Source organism: Epinephelus fuscoguttatus, linkage group LG22 (genome assembly GCF_011397635.1).
Source record: "Epinephelus fuscoguttatus linkage group LG22, E.fuscoguttatus.final_Chr_v1".
Lineage (NCBI taxonomy): Eukaryota > Metazoa > Chordata > Actinopteri > Perciformes > Serranidae > Epinephelus > Epinephelus fuscoguttatus.
Window position 1 is genome coordinate 17281148 of NC_064773.1, and position 19870 is coordinate 17301017.

The window sequence follows — 19870 nt, forward strand, 5'->3', positions numbered from 1 at the left end:
TTCCCTCTCTTGGCTCTCTCTTTTCTCTCCTCCTCCTCCTTCATGTCCAGGAGCGAATCATCGAGCGGTTGAAGGAGCAGCGGGAGAGAGAGGAGAAAGAAAAAGGGGATGAGATGGAGTCCAGCAAGAAGGAGCTGAAGGAGTTGAGGGAGAAAGTCTCCCAGCTGCAGGCTGACTTGGCTGACCGTGAGGTAGAAGACACACAAACACACTCATGCGTATCTATGCTATAAGTCAGAAAAACACACTCTCCATGCGCCTGTCGAGGAGACGTGATTGATCTATCACTGTAGAACAGACCTCGGATCCTCCCAAGGTCCTCGTGCTGAAGGACAACAACGATAAAACAGTCACATTTCCTTGACAACGATATGCTTCACAACCAATGAAAACAGTGATTGGAGCTGAATTCTTCTTGCTTCGACCTCTGTGATTCACGCAGAACACCACAGCTGAGGCTCAGATGGAGAGACAGACGATGACATAGAATTTTTCAGCACTGTCTTTGCTTTAGTCATCCTGCAGTGGCTGGACAGCACAGTAGGAACTTTATGATTAACACAGAAATTTGGCAAAACAGTGTGTTTTAACACAAGTATACCTTTGGGAGGCACGAGCATGTGTAAGCCTGGTGTTTAGATGTCAGTCTTCTTATAATAAGAGTGTCCAGTCCTAGGATCTAATCGAAGATAAAACAGTGCCAAATGTAGAAAAAAAATTAACCAAACAATAAACAAATTAAGCTAAATTCAATTTTATGAATCTTAAGCCAACACAAGAGAGGAAAATGAATGTACTGATGTATAAAAATAACTACTGTTATAATTAATGCTCCAGTTTTTTCATTACCAAGACAGACAAGAAATTAGCCTGCCATCAAAAAATGCCTCTGGATGCATATTGTATAGACTTACAGCCAATCAGAGCAATAAAACATATGTAATAGCACTGAACGATGGACGGATGTAAACAGCCTAGAGTGTGCATAGATGAGCTGTGGTGGTGTCGCTTCAACATGTCTGTGAATGTGTTTTGCCGTTTTTGCCATCAGAGTTTGAAAATAGTAGTTGAACAGAAAATTCCACATCAGCTGCAGCGTTTGTTGTTTCCTCAACGCCGCTCCTTTTTACTGAGCTGGGTTTATGTTTTTTGTAGTGCGCACAAGCCAAAAATGTTGTCATCATATGTTTTGCATCAAGTGCAAATTAAGGTTGAGCTGAATACTCGGATAATGTACTTTTTTACGAGTGTCATTATCTGTACTTGTGATTAAGGAAAATCCTCATTTAGGTAGCAATGTTTAATCTATTACTCTTGTGATAAAATAGGATCTGAAGCTCAATTCTGGGGCTGTTCTGTAAATAGTGTTCTCACAGGTTATAAATATTGCAACTTCTGATTAATCCATATAAATTTCAGACTTAAAATAACTTCTGATTGGGCGCAAACCCACCTTCGATTTAAACCTCACCCGCCTCTGGCATAAACTCTGCCTTTTCCGAGTACAGATACAGACACAGATACAGATAATGGTTAACTAGCTCATTCTTAGTGCAAAGGCTCTGCAAGTTGTCAGTCACTGTCTGACACCTGCCCCGTGTTAGATAAATGGTTGTGATTGGCCTGAACCAGGTCAGGCTGGCTGGAAATCTGTTTGAACAGGAGGGGGACCAGATGCATCTGCAAGAGCAAATAGAACATGAGCTCGCAGATTTGTCTGGTTTGCGAGCTAACAGTAAAAGCTTGCCGATGCACAAGTGTGCTTCTTAAGGCCCACAAGTTTCATGTAAAGACAGACTCACAGTACACACACCAAGAGTATGTCCTCAGTTTAGTCGAGAGAAACAGCTACGTTGTGGCGTCACAAAACTGGAAAATGTGTTTTCAGGTGCACTTTATCTTCTACATCTTAAATGAGTAGTTTGACAGATGATTTCATTTTTTTATGGATTAAACAAACCAGCTAGCTTTAGAGGTGCTGGTCATCAGATTACTTTTGTGCATTTGGACCGAGCAATGGTAGCTGTTTCCCCCATGTGGCAAGTCTTTATGCTAAGCTAAGATAAGGGTGTAGTCATTAGAGTGGTATTGACGCCCTCTTTAAACTCTCAGCAAGAAATAGATTTCCCAATACAGTAAAACTCTTCCTTTAAAATGGGAAATAAATGCCAAAAGCACACATGATCGAGTGAAAAGTCCCTTTCATGTCTTTTTTTGAGATGGACTCTTCAGCTAATTTTAGAGGGACTGTGGGGTCATAAAACCTGTAACAGTCCCATTTTATAATTTGAGATATACATGGGAAAACTCACGGGGAAAACAAGCATTCCTTTCTACACTGCTAAATGCTGATGTGGGGTTTGTCTGACAACAGCAATATATATATGTACCTAAATATAATCAGAGTAAGCAGCAAGGTTTCTCCGACCAAAGCCCAGTCAAACATGATGATCCGTAGTCTGGAGTTGGTATTGTCAGTCAAGGGTAAAATTACACGTCTGAGTGTCTCCCCTTTCTGGTCCCGTCGGTTTCTGTTTCACTGGCCCTACCAAAAGAGGAAAAGACCAGAAAAGAAAGGCAGAGAGACTTCACGGATGGAGGGATTGAGCTGGAAGAGTGAGAAAAGAGACAGGTCATGGGAAAGGGTTTTGAGGAAGAAGGGGCAGAGTCATCACACCACTGTGTAGGAAGGTCTTGAAGGACAAGTTTCATACAACTTGGATTTTATATTTGTAATATTAGCCATCATTCCTATGGGTAATAACATCATATTTACCAAGTTAATTGCTGAGAACTCAGCGAAGTTACTAAAAAAGGCAGAAGCAGTTAGGTAATCTAACATGGTTACAATTGAACATCTCATTTGGTCTCACCTCATTATAAAGTTAAAAGGATTTGCTTTGGTAAGTACAGTGTTGTTGCCAAATATCCAAAAATGACACCCAAGTTGTGATTGCAGAAGTAGATCTAGAGTATACATCGTATATAGTGTACACCGTGTCCCAGCTGTGACACTGATCATGGCCACTCTAGACAGTGCACACGCAAGCGCGCCTGCAGCATTGTTCCTCTCAGCTCCCTCGCACTCAAGATGGTGGCAAATAAAAAAAACTTGGATTTTTTTTTTTTTACCTGGCATCATGACTAACTTTAGTGGGTCGCAACATATTGGGTATGGAATAATCTACACATACTCTGGTTCAAAATTAGACCAAACTTTGTGATAGATGTCTGTTTTTGTGCTATGGTAGAGGCCAAAATGTGGTCTGCAACAGACTAGGTGGGGCTTGTTTTTACCCGAGCCGATTGCTTGAAATACCTTTTGCGACGTGCTTTTGCTACGTGATTTTGTTGATCACTTGCAAACCCTGCCGGCTGGTTGAGAGGAGCGGGGAATCAGCAGTCAATGATGGTATAAAACAGTCAGTGAAACAGGGTTTTCAATCACCGCAACCTCAAGAGGTCCTTGAGCATACAGTCTTAAATGTGCACACAAAATATTAGGCTGGTTGGTCCAGTAGTTTGTGGGATTAGCTGTGGTCAGACAGATACATGCACTCATGCACACATGTAAAAAGCACCCAGCAGAGATAATAAAGTGGAATTATCCTTTAAAAGCGGTTTAATGACAATGCTCTTCATGACCAAGGCACTTAACCGCCAACCACTTCAGGAGAGCTGCTCAGTGGCTATAGAACTGAGAAGCTGAAGAGTTAGCTTCCTTTCTTATCACTCTTTGTCTTTATCTGTTTTTGTTTCAGACTTCTGTGTTGGATCTGAAGGAGAAAGCTTCCTCTCTGGCTTCCTCCACCCTGAAGAAGGACAACAGGCTGAAGAGTCTGGAGATCACCCTGGAGCAGAAGAGAGAGGAATGCGTCAAGCTCGAGAACCAGCTCAAGAAGGTTAGCTGTCCTGCAGCACAGTACAGACATACCCTAACAGTCAGTAAAATGGTGATTTTAATATTACTTTTTGCCCCCTGTTTGAACATTTTGTTTTGTCTGAAAGTATGTGAAATAAGGTATTATTAATAGAATTGTAAAAGTAAAATGTTTGGAGCAAGAAGAGTTTTGGACGGATGAAAGAGACGATCACCTCATCAGTTTAAGAGGAACACCCATCTGTGTGGCACAAGACATAAATTTACGCAAATTAGAAGAGGATTGTATAAACAAGGATTGACTGATTAATCGCTGCTGGTTAGGTTTTTGCCGTTTTCATTATAGCCTACTAGAAAATCAATTATAGCAAGTATCCCACTGTCACTATCCTCATTTATATTAAAGATGCTACAAATTCTTTCCAGCAACAAGTATAGAGTATAGACAGTTGTTGCTATGGCAGACTGTCTCGTCTAGTCGCATGTCGCATGTGGACCAAAACAGGTGGGCTAAAATCTTTTTAATATTATTTTTAAACTTAATAATGATGATCATGATAGATTGACAACATTTACCAATTAAAAAACATGAATATATGAATCTCAGTTATGAGGAATACACACAGTTCAGACACACACGCAACAAATGGAGGATCTTAAACTGAAGAACCCCTCGTCTCTTTCTCCCTTGTTTTGTTTTCCCTTAACTGTTTTCCAAGAGAGACGACTGACTGTGTGTGTGTGTGTGTGTGTGTGTGTGTGTGTGTGTGTGTGTGCGCGTTTGCATATCACATATTCTCTCCCACACAGCAGCCCATAAAATGGTGTGTGTGTGACGGCTTGCTGACAGCCTTACAGTCATTTTCACAGAGTGGAGAAGACAGCACCACCACCACACCCTGAGTGTGTGTGTGTTTGTGTGTGTGTGTGTGTGTGTGTGTGTGTGTGAGAATGTGTATGAAGGTGTCAGTGGATCTCTGGTGTTTCTCATCAAAGTTCATTTCGAAGTCTCTTTCTGTTACCGCAGATGGAAAAAAAAAAGACTGAAAACCTGTCTGTGTGTGTGAATTGATTGACATTGTGCATGTGACATTGTGTGTGATATTTCTTTTTTCCTGTCTTATTTGTTTTTCTCTGTCTCTCCCTCTCTTTCTCTTTCCTCCACCCAGATCTTCTTATATCGTCAGACACCCAAACATTTCCTCTCCGCATAAAGACCTGTAAAAACTGTTGTGCGCTTCCAAAACTAATAGGGTTTATGTATTGTGTGACCAAGACGTGCGCACACACATACACACACACAAAGTCAATCTGTCCCAAGAGCAACATTTGCTTCTGGGAAACACACACAGCTGTTCTAACCTCCAAGCTGGTTCTAACTTTTTTTTCTTTGTTTCATTGCATTTGATTCTTTTCTCTTCGTTTTCGGCGTTTTTCGGTGGAGCTGAGCAAAGTGGCAGAGAGAAGAAAGACACTGCAGTTCATTTGCTTTTTACTTCACTCACATTTTCATGCTCACCCTAATATTTACATAAATCAGCATTATGTGTCTTTACATGTTGCGTGTGTGAAAACCAGCTCAAACCCAAGTCACCATCAGTGGCCAGACTAAAATGCTTGGACTAGCTTGGCATTAATGACTGTAACTAAATACTAGGGTGAGCCGCCTGTTAATGACGCTGTCAGCAAAGCAGTAATGATTGTGCTAAGTGGCTAATGGGCATGTAGCTACTTCCATGTTTCAGGTGATAAGTCGTGTTTGTAGTCGACCAATGAAGATGAGTTTACATATCACCTTGGGTTTGTCCTTCATCTTCTCAAAATGATCCCACGCTTTGGATTTCCTGCCCGACATGTTATTAACTAGCCTGTGGAATAACCGCAGGTACCAGCCCTGGAAATTAGAGGCGTACACATGCAGCATCTTAAACCGCTGAGAAAACGTGAGGTGGGGTGCTGAGTGCTACTCTTGTGCCTTTTTTGTGCCAGCTTTCAAGAGCTTGCAGGTTGCATCTAAGGTTGCTAAGCAAACTAATCAAGAACCGTATTCTTCCAGGCGCTGTTTATAAGTGTGTAGGCCTATTGTCTGTGGACAGATGTAAAGCTCTGGGTAGCCCTGCACTAACATGATCAACTTTTCCGTATTTATCAGACTGAATATTTACAGAAGAAGGAAGAGATATCTGTCGGCTATGATTGGTTTGTAACGTGACTCCTGTCTGACTGCTGAGTTTGGCCACTTCCTGTGTCTGTCCTTTCAAATTAAATTCCCACATAGTTGCTGGGCATGTTAGCGTGCTGATGGTAGCATTTAGCTCAAAGCACCACTGTGCCAGAGAACAGCCTCAAAGATCCGCTGGTGGGATGTTGCAGTTTTTAAAGGAGATATGCTCAGCGGTTTTCTTCAAGGGGTTGATCAGGTCAAACTGATTTTCACCATCATTTAATGCCCACACACATATAAACGTTTCATTTCCTGCTGTAAAAAGACACCATACAAAAAACAAAGGCCTCTTACGAGAAATAATTTTTTTAAAAGTGTGGAGACACTGCCAGAGTCCTGCATGTTTCCCTTTACCCTTTGTTTTTATTAGCCAGGCTTGGTATTACTCTTCTAAATTACTTTTGATTTTATGACAACTGACGAGGCCTGATTATGTTAATGGGATACTGTTCAGGAACTGTTGGTTACTGTAGTGTAAACAGTATCGCCAGCAAAAGTAAAGGTCAATCCCAGATTCACTCGTGTTCGGTATATTTGTGTTTTTTCAGTGCCGTGTCCGCGGTTTTTGAAGCTTCCTCTTGGATTCGTGCTGCTCACATTCTGGCTCCTGGTTGCCACCTTTTTATAAAGTCCTGACCTCACCTGAGCGCTGTGCCCAGAAACATCCCAGCCACAGCAATTTCGGAGGAGAATAAGAAAATACAGGCAGAGGGCAAAGACTCTGCAGACAAATACACCCCACAACCTTCTAGTGGGTCTAGGGATTAATTTTGTATGAGTCTGTACACCGTTATTCAGGAAAATTCTGCATAGTTTACCTTTAAATCATTTCTACTTCAAACACGCCACACAATCTACCTCATTTCCCGAATGCAATATTTGTAAAATGAAAATCTATCGTATAAAAGACAACAAATCTTGTGTCTGGTCCCTTTAAGACCTGTCACTTTCATCAGTCCATCCAGCCCTTCTTCAGCACACATGTTGTTATTGGCATATCCTTTTTATTTCGACCTTATCGCTTCCATCAAATTGTGGTCACCTAATTTTGAAAGCTAATGTTCAGTTTATTTATAATAATTAATTTCTATTCCAGGCTCAGAGTGCAGCGGCAGATTCCCAGGCCAGCGCTGAACTCTCCGAACAGATCTCCACCCTGGAGCAGGAAGTGACCCGGCACAAAGAGGATGCTGGGAAAGCCCAGTCCGAGGTGGAACGACTTCTGGAGATCCTGAGGGAGATGGAGAACGAAAAGAACGACAAGGAGAGAAAGATCCACGAATTGGAGAGGTGAGGGAGCCAGATTAATCGCTGCATTAATGCAGAGCGATGACTGTGAAAAAGAATATTTAAATATAACTGCATATTCCTCTTTCCTCTGTTAACCTAAATCAGTAGAAAACAACCAGGACTGTCTTTTCTTGTTGAATTGATCATTTAATTTTAGATTGGACTCCACTTTGTCATCCATTTTCTGTCAAATTTCAAGCTGTTGGAGTCTATGGTAATCTTCCCTGCAGTACTAATCCATAAGTCTTACCTTTTTCTCACCTCAAGCTTTTCCTTCTTTCTTCCCTTTTTCTCCTCCCACATCGGTTTAATTTCCTCTGGGATCACTCATCTTTTCTTATTTCTATCATTGTACCTTATTCACATGTGTATATGCATAATATATATGCATCCATGTGGCTCTGCATCTGCGTGAGTGCGTTTATGTTCGATTGTGTGTGTGTATGCGGCCATCACACCCCAGAACTCCCTCTTCTTCTCATCTGTGGCGTCCTCAGCAGTCGCGAAAACAGGCCCCTCCTCCCGCTGCCTCCCAGCAGCCAATGGGGGGGCTGGTGTGGGACTACCTGGGCACGTGAGTGGCTGGAGGCCCTGTCAGTCAATTAGACAGATGCACGACAAAACTCACTTTGCTTGTCGGAGGACGGGGTATGAGAGCACTATGAGAGCAACCAGTTCCATGTGGAAAAGTAATTTGGAGTTAAAACGCTTCAGTAATTCGTTTGTGCCTCAATTTGTCCCATTTGACACTGAACCTCGAACCATGACAGACAATCATAGATGAAAGGCATGTAGTGGATTCATATGCACATGGGTCAGAGGTTCCTACATTCAGATTAATATGTTGTCTGACAGCATCTGACGAATACAATATGTAACACTGAACAATCATTTCAGTCATTTTCTTGCAAAATACCAAAAAAAGTAGGAATTCCTTTCCATAGAATTCACATAGAACGAGCAATAAGGCATGTCACTTTAGGTTAAGTTTGTTTTCAATAGCCAGACGCCCATAAATAACTGGTTACTAACTGCTTAATTTTTACCAAAAAAAGGCTAAATGAAATGATGGAAAATACAAGAGGCCTTTCTTTTTAGTCTGGCACTCCACTGACTCAGTGAACTTTAGGCATTAGCCATTTACAGGTGGTGAAATTTTAATGTTTTGTGATGTAAATGTATTGCCTTTTATTTTATTTTCTGTTGGCTTTGCTGACAAACAGATGGCTAGCCGTGTTAATATGCAGAAACACAGTGCCCACGGCCCACCCTCCGGTCTCCACTAGTTAGCTAACATTAACTTTGGCCACTCAGCACTACACACCACCCAGGTCTGATGAAAGCTAGCTAGTGGCACCACTTTTTTGGGGATTACTGCAAGTAACACCATCTGGTGGCAGGATGGCGTTGCTGTGTGAATGTGGTGGCTACCCTCCCTATATAGCCCAGGTGAGTAAGTGGCTTCATTTTCAGCAGCAAGACCTCTCTAGCGTAGTTAACCATGTTAGCACAGCTAGCCATGCTGACACTGCTAACTGTGCTAACAGAGCTAACAGTGCTGACATAGTTAACAATGCCACAGGAGGTTTGCAACTCAAAATGTAGCTGTTTTCTCACTAGGGCAACCTGCGGGGAGACCTGATGGATGGGCACAATATTTCTACAGCAACAGGTTGGGACGGTGTTACCAGTTGTAATCTCCGAATGAGCTACACTGCTTGCTAGCTCCCACCAGACCAGGTTGCGGTAAAGTGAAGAATGGCAAAATTAACCTATAGACTGACATGTGTAACCAGTTAAAATAAAACTGTTGACACCCCTAATTTGAACAGGTCACATTGGGCTCAGAGAAATTATAATGCTTATTTTTCTCTGTTTTATGACATTTTATAGGTAACACAATTAATTAAATTCATTGGAAAATAATCAGCAGATGAACTGGTAAAGGCCGCTAATTGCAGCATGTTAAAGAAAATAAAAAGACTGTGACTTGTCAAAGAGATTCTTCATGTTTCGAAAGTCTTTTCCACATGGGACAGAGCTGAGTATGTTCACTAATAATCGCCATCAAAGAGTTGCAGCATTGACTGAATCTTCGCCAGGCCTCTCTAGCACAGCTTTTTTGGACTGTTTGTGGAATGAAACAAATCCCCCTAAAGGTCAGTCATCGGCACGAGTTGTACTCTCATCAGCAGAAGTTTCTGTCGTCTGTTATATTGCAGCATGACAAGCCAAACTGCTCCCAAAAGTTTGTAAAATGAGGGCGCAGTTTGGCACCAGAGCCTCTGCTGTACAGCCTGAAACTCTTTGAGCCGTTGTTCCTGTCAATGATGCAACTCTTTCATTTAGTGGCTCTGTTTTCACGCTTCACTTTTGTTTTACTTTCAGCCAAGGATGCCTGACTCGCAGAGTTTAACCCACTCTTTTTTTTCATTAGGAGTCTGGACAGTTCACTCCGTTTTTTGTACTTTTTCATGCTAATAGGAATGGTTTGTCTGTTTCTAACAACTTTTATACTTGTCTACATTATTTTGCTTAACCTGTCTGTTTCTCACTCTTTATGTGTCTATGTAGACTATATCTACCTCTAGTCTTAACCTTAATCTGTCTTTTCTTTCTATCTGTATCTGATTATCTGTCAGCATGCATGCCTGCCTGCCTGCCTCTGTGTTTCCCCGTCTCCCTGAATATTTGTTTCATTCTGTTGTTCTGCCTGTGTGTCTGTTATGCGTATTTCGGTATGAAGAGGACTAAAAAAACAGGGAAGTAACTTCTTTCACAAAAACCACCTCTTAAGTAGGGTCAGGTGTCTTTTTTCTAATGGCCACAGTAAAATCATGATTGAAATTAAAGCGGCAAACAGTGTTAAAGGGGCCATCGCACCTTCCAGTATGTCGGAGGTACTGGTGGGATGACGGTTGCAGCAGCTATGCATTTCACAGTGCGAGTACGACTTTGGCATTGTTTCTTGTGAGCAGTTTGTGGCGCCAAAAATGAGGTATAATGAGGTATTTATTTTGTACTACTTTCTGTCTCCACTGTGTGGTGCTAGAGAACAAACACTAATAATATGTTGCTGTATATCACCTGCAGACCACAGCATGTAAATTTCACGGAAATCGGATGATCTTTGTCACATAAGGCTAACTTCCTGTTGTCAGTAGGTGGCACTATGACTGTGACTCACCATGTTCATGTAGATGTCTTCAGGTCTGGTCTTTTATCCAGTATGTGAAATTTGGAGCAGATTGGACCATGTAAACTCAAGTTACAACAGTTCCTATGTCATACTGAAACATCAAAATTCGCCATGCACCACGGCAACACCGAAAACTGACGATTTTTTACCATGAAGCATCACCATGGTCAACATGCTAGGCGCAGTACATCAAAGTATAAAACATTTCGTTTTCTGTTACAAGTAGGTAGCACTATGACTTTAAATCAATATTTGCACATACATGACTTCATGCCGGGACTCTCAAATGTGAAGATAAGGGTTGATCTGCTAATTGTGTTAAAAACCACTTCCTATTGCATGGCAAAACATGGAAATTCGACTCCTCGCCATGACCACACTGTTCAACGAGAACTCAAAAGGTTCACCGTTTAGCATCGCTAACGTCTTTAGATTACAGACCAAATTTGAAGTCGATCTCGTGAAATCTCTTCGAAGAGTTAGTTAAAGGACAACACCTGGAAATGGTTAAAATAAAAGCACTAAAATGATAAGGAAATCCAAAATGGCTGACTTCCTTTTGGTTTAGGTGGCACCAAGAGCCTTGGGATTTTGCATGTGCCTCCCAGTTTTTGTACCTAGGTGTATCTAGGTGAAACCTGCCAGGACTTCTTCATTGAAATTTTGTAGGGAGTGCTAACGAGCTATTTTGTCACAACCCAGCACAAGATTTATTGAGTATCAAATATTTCACTATTTCTGATGCGTGTGTGAAGTTTTGTGAGTTTTCAAGCACCTTTAGTTCCTCATTAGTGCGAATCTTTTTGTGAAATAATAAGAAACAGTTTCCAGTAGGGTCCTCGCAGCAGTCGGTGGTCCGTGTACAAAGAGGTATATTTTAGTAAGACTAGTGAGAACAAAGTTTGTCTTCGAGGGTTAGACAGGTCAGAGCTGTCTGCGGTTATGAAAACTGGTCCGTCTGTGTGTTTTTACGCCTCTTGACGCCTTTGATTTCTGAACTATCGTATGCTCTCTGTCTGCGCCTTCTCTCTCTCTCTCTGCCTCTTTAATCTCTTCCTCCGGTTTCTTCCTTGGACACGATTTGTACCCACTCCCACTCTCTGTGTGTCTGTCTGTGGGTTTAGTAGTTTGACTGTAAGACTAATGGTTGTTAATGATTTTAGGGAGATTCAGTGTTTCCTCACTGTGTCTCCGTCTGGCCAGTAGAAATACTAGACTATTAATAATTCAGCACCTGCTGACTTCAAACTGGTGGGTTTAACTGTGTGGGTGTTGGGTGTGTGTGTGTGTGTGTGTGTGCCTGTGTCTGTGTGTCTGTGTGTGTTATTTAGTCTGCCAGTAGCCACAGATGCAGATTTACAACAGCTAGCTTTGTGGGCAACATCGTAGTGTAACTTAATAACCATTTAAAACGGCAAATGGATGAACATGTGGGACCTTACATCATATGTGTTTGAAAGATGTTTCATCCTCCCGGTGGATCACAATAAAACAAAATCTTCTCTGCATCTGATATTTAATATCTGAACTTTGCCTGCTGCTCTTAGGAAACAGGAGAGGTATTAAATCTAGGTTTAGTGTCATGTGTTTGAGAAGACTATCTTGTAACAGTTAAATTAAGATAAAGTAGATTTTTATGAGAGAATTTAACTATCCTTTTACACACTGGCACATGCACAGTCATTACTGTGAAGTGTGCGGTTTGAATTGGTTATATTAGAGGGTGTAAGGAGGTATGATACTTTTTAAATCTTCACATTCAGTGGTTTCATTTAGCTGTTATATGTATGATGAGGGAAACTATCCCTGGCTAATTTAAGGCTGTGGTTAAGTGTTGACATGGTGAAGCGCGGTCATAAAAAGGGCAGAACTGACTGTGTGCTCATTCCCGTCGCCATTAGTTACCGTTGCTACGCCTTTCAAGCTTTCAAGTCAACAGTGATGACCGTGACAGATTTACCACTCAAAATGTATTAGTAATTTTTGAAATAATAGGTCCCTGATTTCAGACGAAGGTAACCTCCCTGCAGATTTTGTCAGCCGTGGCTAGCTTGTTAATTAAGCTAGGGGAGGATCTGTGCCTGTCTTCGACTTGTTGACTGTCATCAGATGTTTTTGCAAGCAATGTTAGAGTCACAATATTGTTTGGGACACTAAAAATCAAATGTCACATCTGCTCTCAAGTGCAGGGGCCATCAACACACTTAATACCTAATACTAATACTAATACCTTAATAAAATCTGTATAGTTAAACATATATCATACAGATATAAAAACATAACCTTGACAAGTATGAGACATCAGTTTGGTTTTTTTTAGCAGGCAGAGATTAGAGACTAAGTGCATGATGAGTGTCATGGTTCTGTTTTGCTCCTGACTGGTGCAATTTAAGATGTCATAATTGCTCTCAGGAGTTGTTTGAACACCTTGTTTTTAGCAAGCCCCAAGAAACAGTGCCAGGCTTTGAAGCCAATTTTAAATAGTGGCCAAACATAGAATTACAACATCACGTGATGTATTTGCGCTCAAAAAGACATTTTCCCCATTGACGTATCTGGTGAAAGAGATGTCTGTAAATCAGTGGATTTTTGAGCGTCACAGCCCCCACAAAATGACTCGTTTCACTGTCGGGATTTGATGTATTCTTTCTTGTAACATTTCTTAAGTCTAGAGACGCATGATTAAATCAATTTACTCCCATTAAAGTTAGCGGAGCGTCAAACCAGAAGGTAGCCACTTGGCTACCGTAAGTGTCTAGTGCACCTGCTCTGTGGGCCCCAGGATGTGAAAGATCCAGATAATTTTATAATGTGAAAAATGTAACATGCACCATTGAGCATCTTTCATAGGAGTAGACAAGGCCCTGCCTCCAAAGCTGTATCCAGTTCTCTTAATAAATCCATAGCATCTGACTGAATGTTGCCATTGTTTAAAACTAAAATCTTGTAAAAGGAGTCTTAAATATGCACTTAATAGAAGAAAAATGTAAGATCAGAATGTTTTCATATAACTGTTTTCATATTTTACTGTAGGTAGGCTACTAAAGTAGTTCTCTGGCTGTTAATTGCAGCTTAGTTCCTGTGTCAACAAAGCCTTTTCTATCAGTACCTGTGTCTTTTTTCAACTGTTCGCAGTGCGGCTGCCTAGAGAAAAGCCGCGGTGTCTAGCATCTTTTTTCAAAGCAGTCCCCCTTTTTTGTGCAGGCGCTTCGAGGGCTTTTTGTTAAAAAATTCTGAACTTGTCAGAAAGGCGCTGGCGTCACCACTGCCACTTTTTTAGCCAGGCTACTGTCACATCAAGACAGAAAAGCCCATTTGTGCGAGCAAAACTGCCCGTGGATGCTGGATGTTGCTGGTTAGTGTTGTGCTTTTATTACTGTACCGTTATAAGTCTGTTAACTGTGTATTCAATCCTCTGTTAATGTAGCATTGCATTAGCTACCTAGCTAATGTTAATGTCAAGATAATGTTGTCATAGAAACAAAACCCATGCACAGCACGTCATTAAAAACAGCACTGGGATGAAGTGCTTCCCAGCGCCCTACTACCGCTGACGAAAAACGCTATGTGGACACAGGCCCTACTTTGGAACAGACACACACAGATTAATAATACATTTTTTAAACGTAGGCTCCTGTGTTTTGGGTTTTGGGAAGCCTACGAAAAAAAACAAACCCCAAAAATTTTAACTACAGTGCTATTCCATACATGGAAGACTCCACATCTGCGCTAATTACGGTTGCTAAGCTATGACTGGAATTTAGCAAATGGAGAATCTCTATGATCTTTATTTTTCCTCTTGTGTTACTTCTTACTGCTGCCTCTACTGAAACTACTGTTAAGGTACCGCTGAGACATTTCAACCCAGCGGCTCTTTTCTTGGCTGCTTACAGATGTCGGTAACTGTAAAAATATTTGGAAAGCCACGGATTAACAAACGTCCCCTGTTTGAGATAATAACATATTCAGCAACTCGGCTGTTTTGAACCCGCAAGCACTGACCCTGTAACATAACATGTACTAATACTGACTTTGTCCCAGGGCTACCAAACCCTGCTGTGAATTATAAGACTTAGCCTGGAGCTAACAGGTACGTCAGAGGAGGATACATTCGCCTGTGGCCAACTCTTAGCTTGGCACCAAGGCTAACCCTGGGCTATGAGTGAGCAGCGGGAACATTACTAATGAAAAGATCAGATGTGGGTTAAACAAGGGTAAAAATCAACCCTCTGTGTGTCTTTCTTTCTCCCCCCTCTAGTTTAAATCCAGCTGTAATGGTACCAGGTTATTTATTTCAGTAACTAAGATGGTAATTGGAGCAGACTGAGTGACTTCACACTGAGGGGAAATGGAGCTGAAAATCTGCCCTGATGGCCAAAATAAAGGATTTGGACGGAAGAGTGGAAAACAGAGTGAGGGAAAGAAGGAGGAAGGGGAAAGGAAGGTGGTGGCAGAGGGAGAAAAACAGGGAGACAGAAATGAAATAACGGGTGGAGGCGCAGAGGGAGAAAGAACAGAACAGACAACATAGAGGGGAGAGGGAAACAGAAAATGAAACTGACAGAAAAGACTGGAAAGGGGAGAAAAGGAGAGAAAAATGAAGGAGGTTGAGAGTGATGTAGAGTATAAACCTGAGTAATGGGAAATTAGAGAAGTTTATTGCGTGTTATATTGTTCTGTAATGGACAATTTGTCTCTGGCACGCCGTTATTAGCATGCGTTCCCAGGCATAAGCTCACCCTGGAGGTCGGGCTGTGCCAGTTCAACCAAACACACGAGGAGTGATCGTGTGGAATTATTTTGAGGTCAACCAATTGAGGAAGTGAATTTTTCTCCAGATTTCATATCTTAACGATTGCATAGCATATGCCTTTCGGTGGAGACCACAAATCCACGAGCTGCGTGCTTTTCAAGCGGCCCCTGCGGGAAGGGAAAGAAGTCCTCTGCGATATGAAAACCATTGAAGGAGAAATAATTCATAGTGAGCACACTCATGCTTTGATTGGCTAATTGCTCGCTTTCTATGGCTTGTGTTTGCGGTTTTGTCTCCCTGTGTGCCCTTGATGTCATGTGAGGTGAGCAGGCCTCTCTTAACCCCACCGAAAAAAGACAAGCTGCTTGCGTTTAACCTGTTAATGTGACCGTGTGTGTGCCTGCCTGGCTGTTTGCTTGGTCATGCCTGTCTCTGTGTTTATGTGCCCGCTCTGTTGCTATGGTTAATTATGTCTCTCTGGCTGTCTCTCTGTCAGCTCCTCTGTCTCTCATCTCTTTCGTCTTTGAAGAGTGATCAAGCTGGCTAACCTAGCACTCAACTCCTGTCTCACCTTTCCCTCTCCTTCCCTGTCTCTCTTTCCCTTTCTTTTATCTTTACAATGCAACGCCGTCTCCCGTTCTACCCAGTCTTGCCTCAAGGTTAGTACCACACGCCTATTTTTCTCCCTCCGTCACTGTCTCCCTGTCTCTCATCGTGCTCTCCTTCAGTGTCACACTTCTTGTCCTTGCATCGAGACACTCTCTCATCTCCTTCACTCTGTCATAAACTCTGTTTTTAATCATTCTCATCATGTCTGTCTGTCTTTGAAGGAGACACCTTGACTTTCACTCCACTCCCTTCCTCTGTCACATCACTGCCTCTTTGAAGAGGAAGCATTATTGGTTCTTTCTTGCACCCCTCCATTACAGTCCTGTCACGATACTTGCACCAAGTTCAAATTTCAGGCTACCACAGCAAACAATAAAAATGTTCAAGCACTGTATCGCCATCATTAAGTTGGACAGCTGTGAACTTTTGCTCAGAGTTCCTCTTACTTCTGCTTAGGTTTCTGTCTTTGTGGCTTTTATAGAGAAATCACTCTACATTTTGTTCCTGTCATACTTTTGTTAAACAGTTTGGACAGTGTTTTAAATGTTCAACCAAGGTTACACAATCTTTTATGGTCTGATTGTGTTGCCAGGCAATCAGGGGAGACACCAGGAAGTCGCTGCTCCTAGCCAAGAAATAGTTCGGCAAATAACTGCCTGTGAACCGCGACTTGTGGTCACACTTGGGTTTTTGAACAGATTAAACAAACAAGATGTAACGTGTTCGTGAGTGAACTTTGCTAGTAGGTGGACTTCTTTTTTTACTAGTGATGGGCTGATTCTTTTGAAACTATTGGGCCTTCGAGTTGATACATGTAAATATTTCGAACCTTAGAGTTTTGTGACATTTTTTCAAAATATGATGTCAGTTTCTTCGTGACACTGATATAGCCTTGTTCACAGTCAACAGCTAGAGCTGATTGGCTGATTATCACCTTGTTGACTGCTATGGACAAACTAGATGGCATTAACCAATGGCGGTGGTCGATGTTTTTCCATTTTCAATTTTGAACAGGCTAAAAAGCAGGGCTCAAGACTGACGGTGTCCCTTCGTCCCGGGGACAACAGAGCACATATTTGATTATCCCTCCGATACCGTTGGGATGAAAGGATGCAGTAAATTCACTATCAGCACATCAGGGACTCTATTGCTTCCTTGATAATGCTATGTTGTGAACAACAAGTCTGTGTTGACATTGGCAGAAGGAGAGCTAGTTAACGTCAGCTGTTAGCTGTTAGCAGCTAGTGGCTGATACTAACTGCTGATGGAGGTCGTAATGAGTTGCATTATTTTGCGTCCAAGCTGTTAGGTGAAGGCAAATAATCATATTCTCATGATGTGTTCAAATGTCATCTTGTAAAAGGCAGTTTTTGGCAAAAAAACTTGAATAAAGAGAATTTTTTTGATGTCTTCACAGCAATATACAATAGATATATATTAGGATAGGATAGGATTTTTTTTTTTTTTAACAAAGATTTCTTTGTTTCTCCAGCACAAAAGGGGGAACAAATAACAACAAAAACAAAATTAGCAACGACAACAAAACATCTGTATCAGCTACATTGTTAATTTAAACATTGGTATTGGTATCAGCCCACACACAATCGGTGCATCCCGAAAAATACTTATTTTAATGCAATGATTCAGCATCCAACTCGTACAGTAGCCTATGTAAATTCAATATAATGTCACAGAAATGTCACTCTGCAGCCTTGTGCTGTGTTTATATAGTGTTGGAATGATCTAAAAATTAGTTCCTATTCATATATTATGGCTCACCTGATCCATTTCCTTTGCTCTTCATTATCAATGTGTTGTTTTAGCACTCTGATCATACGACACATCTCCTTTATAGCAGCCGGGTTGTTTCCACATTCCAACTTAAAGCTCATGAACACACCTTAGTCAGAGGAAATACCATGCGAGGAGCATGTGAATACACTATTGGCCTTTGTTGGCAGAGGTCTTGACTCAAGTCAGATTCAGTCGCTTCTCATTTACTTACCATAGCAGGCAGTGTGAGCAAGTACCTGACGATAACAGTGAGTGGGCGAGTGGAAGGTTGGGACACTAAAAGTTGTGCAAAAAGATTTGTTTATTTCCCCCCCATCACTGTTTTTCATCTGTGGACACAACCAGACTAGCTGTTTCCCCCTGTTTCCATTCTTTATGCTATGCTAGGCTAACTGGCTCCATATTTAAGGGACAGTTATCATCTTACTTTTGTCAAGAAGGTCAAATATGTCCAACTATTTCTTTAAGTGTGCCACGTGAAGCATTGTCCACATCCCAAGATTTAAAAAGTCCCTCGTCTTCTTCTCTTCTGACTTTTAAATATTCCTATCTGCACTCGAGAGGTGACTCCGTAATGAGATTTCAGCCTGCAGAACCCAAAAGTCTGAATTTTGTCTTTTTTAACAGACACATCAAAATCACATTGAAATTTCTCTGACCTACACATTGTGATTGACCACATAATAACCACTTCTCCCTTCTGTTTCCTGCATAAATCTGGTGGTCTGAGTGTTTTGAGCACTCTGCTGTGCTTTTAAGGTCTCCCCAGCGCCAGCTCCTTCTCTGCTCTCTCTTTCCTTTTCAACTCGCACAGCCACTGTTCCCCCTGCCGTCTTGTCAGCTTTTTCATCGCTGTTGTTCTGGTGTTTTGTGATTCAGCTCTAGAGGGGGAAAGAAACAAAAGAAAAGTTAGCATTGCCTTGCTGTCTGGTAGACGACAGAAGACTTCTTTTTCTTCTTCTGTCCTTTTTTTTCTCTCCTCGTCTTGTCTTTTTTTTTTTTTTTCTGGTTGTTTTGATCTTGCGCTAAGGAACTCCTCATCCACTGCCAAATGTCTGACATCAAGGTCTCTGTAGCTTTAAAAGGAATTGCATTGTTTCTCTATGTGTGTGTGTGTGTGTGTGTGTGTGTGTGATCCCTTTGAGGTCCCGTATGACTCTGAGCATTGAGGTGGTGCAGGGATTTGTCAGCTAATGGGTGACAACAAGCAGGCACACACACACACACACACACACACACTATCACAGACCCATGCACACTTTTTTCCTGTCTCCTACACACAAACACACATGCAAGAAATAATTTGCCAGCTAATAGGTGACAACACTACAGTGGAGATGACTGCTGAGAGTCATCTAATTAAAATACCTGCATGCACACACCGTTCCCAGCACTGGGGGAAAATGAAAAACACTTTTTGTTTACAGTTTTGTTTACAGAAAATGGATAAATCTACAGTTCAGTAAGTTATGCTTTCTCATCCTGTTATATTTTGCTTTGTTGTAGTATTATAATATTAATCCTGGTGTTTTGCTGCTTCACTTCCTCGCTGTTTTGGATCTAACAGACACAGAGTGCAACATCAACCATTTTTTCTCATTTGCATATTTTTTTTTTATTTTCCTCTGAGACTATTAAACCTCAATATGCAGCAAGAATTAAACTGGGAACACTTTGCTTTGCCACAAACTGAGCTTACCTTCATGGTGGTTACATAAATGGCGTTAATAGGACAGATATTATGCTTTACATTTTAAATGAGCGATGCATTAATACATTTGTGTTCCAAAAAGTAATACAATACTTAATCCGACATTCTGACATAACTGTAATGCAAACAAACTGTTATAAAACTCCAATAACTGACATTTAGATAGATTTATTTGGGATTACTGTCAATACTAAAGCTGCAGCAAGTAGCTGATTAACTGATCAGCAGCCATTTTTACAGTCAGTCAGTCGTTTTCATAATTTTTCAACCCAGTCAAGACAAATGTTGGCACTGTACATTTCAATCAGGAGAGACAGAAGAATGAAATAAAGATAAAGTGCAATGCAAATTATAAGTGCACCGATTAACAGATGATTTATGCTGATAAGATTTAACACAAGTCTTTGGCG

At 41.4% G+C, this 19870-nt stretch overlaps 1 protein-coding gene across 4 annotated transcripts in view; it reads left to right on the forward strand.

Moving 5' to 3' along the window:
- Nucleotides 1-19870, forward strand: part of LOC125882781 (ELKS/Rab6-interacting/CAST family member 1-like) — a 215688-nt gene that overhangs the window by 72237 nt on the left and 123581 nt on the right. For all 4 annotated transcript variants that reach the window (XR_007448411.1, XR_007448412.1, XM_049566635.1 and 1 more), the window contains 3 exons: nt 51-191; nt 3762-3902; nt 7201-7394. Coding sequence is in view for 2 of the 4 variants with exons in the window: in XM_049566635.1 (XP_049422592.1) it covers nt 51-191; nt 3762-3902; nt 7201-7394 (476 nt within the window). In the remaining 2 variants the exon portion in view is untranslated. The remainder of the gene's footprint in view (nt 1-50; nt 192-3761; nt 3903-7200; nt 7395-19870) is intronic.